The sequence below is a fragment of the Oryzias melastigma genome, unplaced genomic scaffold (genome assembly GCF_002922805.2).
Source record: "Oryzias melastigma strain HK-1 unplaced genomic scaffold, ASM292280v2 sc07203, whole genome shotgun sequence".
Classification (NCBI taxonomy): Eukaryota; Metazoa; Chordata; class Actinopteri; order Beloniformes; family Adrianichthyidae; genus Oryzias; species Oryzias melastigma.
In genome coordinates, this window is record NW_023423765.1 from 19,761 (window position 1) to 20,390 (window position 630).

General features: G+C 51.0%; 1 protein-coding gene across 1 annotated transcript; it reads left to right on the top strand.

The window, feature by feature from the left end:
• Positions 1-4: 4 nt before the first annotated feature.
• Positions 5-625, top strand: LOC112141901 (interferon-induced protein with tetratricopeptide repeats 1B-like; the record flags this gene model as incomplete). The annotated part of the gene is made up of 1 exon (XM_024265105.1): positions 5-625. A coding segment is annotated over one exon (621 nt), but the record flags the coding sequence as incomplete, so codon positions are not given.
• Between the last annotated feature and the right edge of the window lie 5 nt (positions 626-630).

Consider the following 630-nt stretch of genomic DNA (forward strand, 5'->3'; position numbering starts at 1 on the left):
TGAGGGAAATTTCTGGTTGGGTTCTATTTACAACATGTGGGGGTTTGTTCTCTACAAACTGGACTCTAGTGAAGAAGCCCTTCAGTTCTTCAAAACGGCCACAGAAACCTTGAAGCGGCTGAGGGAGGGAGATGAGGGTCCCTGGTTGGTGGTGAACTACGGGAATCTGGCCTGGCTGCACCATCTTCTTGGAGAAGAGGCAACAAGTCAGGACTACTTGTCAAAGGTTGGAGCTCTCAAAAGTAGATTCCCATCTCCATCCCAGGACGAGCTCCATCCAGAGATCTACGCCGAGAAAGCCTGGACTCTGATGAAGTTAGGTAAAAAGAACACGGAGCTGGCTGCAGATTACTTTCAGAGAGCCTTAAACATGCAGCCAGACATGGTGCAGTGGCAGTCCAGCCGTGTCATTGCTCTGGCCAGTGCTGCTAAGTACTGGGACACAGACCTGAGTGATGAACTCTTGCAGGAAATTAGAACAGCCCGAGAGCAGGATCCAGAGAATCTGTACTTGGCTGCTGTGGAGCTTACAGTAAGAAAAAGAATGGGAGAATCAGTGGAAGATGAGGTGAAGGCGCTGGGTCAGCGGATCCTCCTGCAGCCTGTCAGCAGCTACAGTGGTCTGAAGCC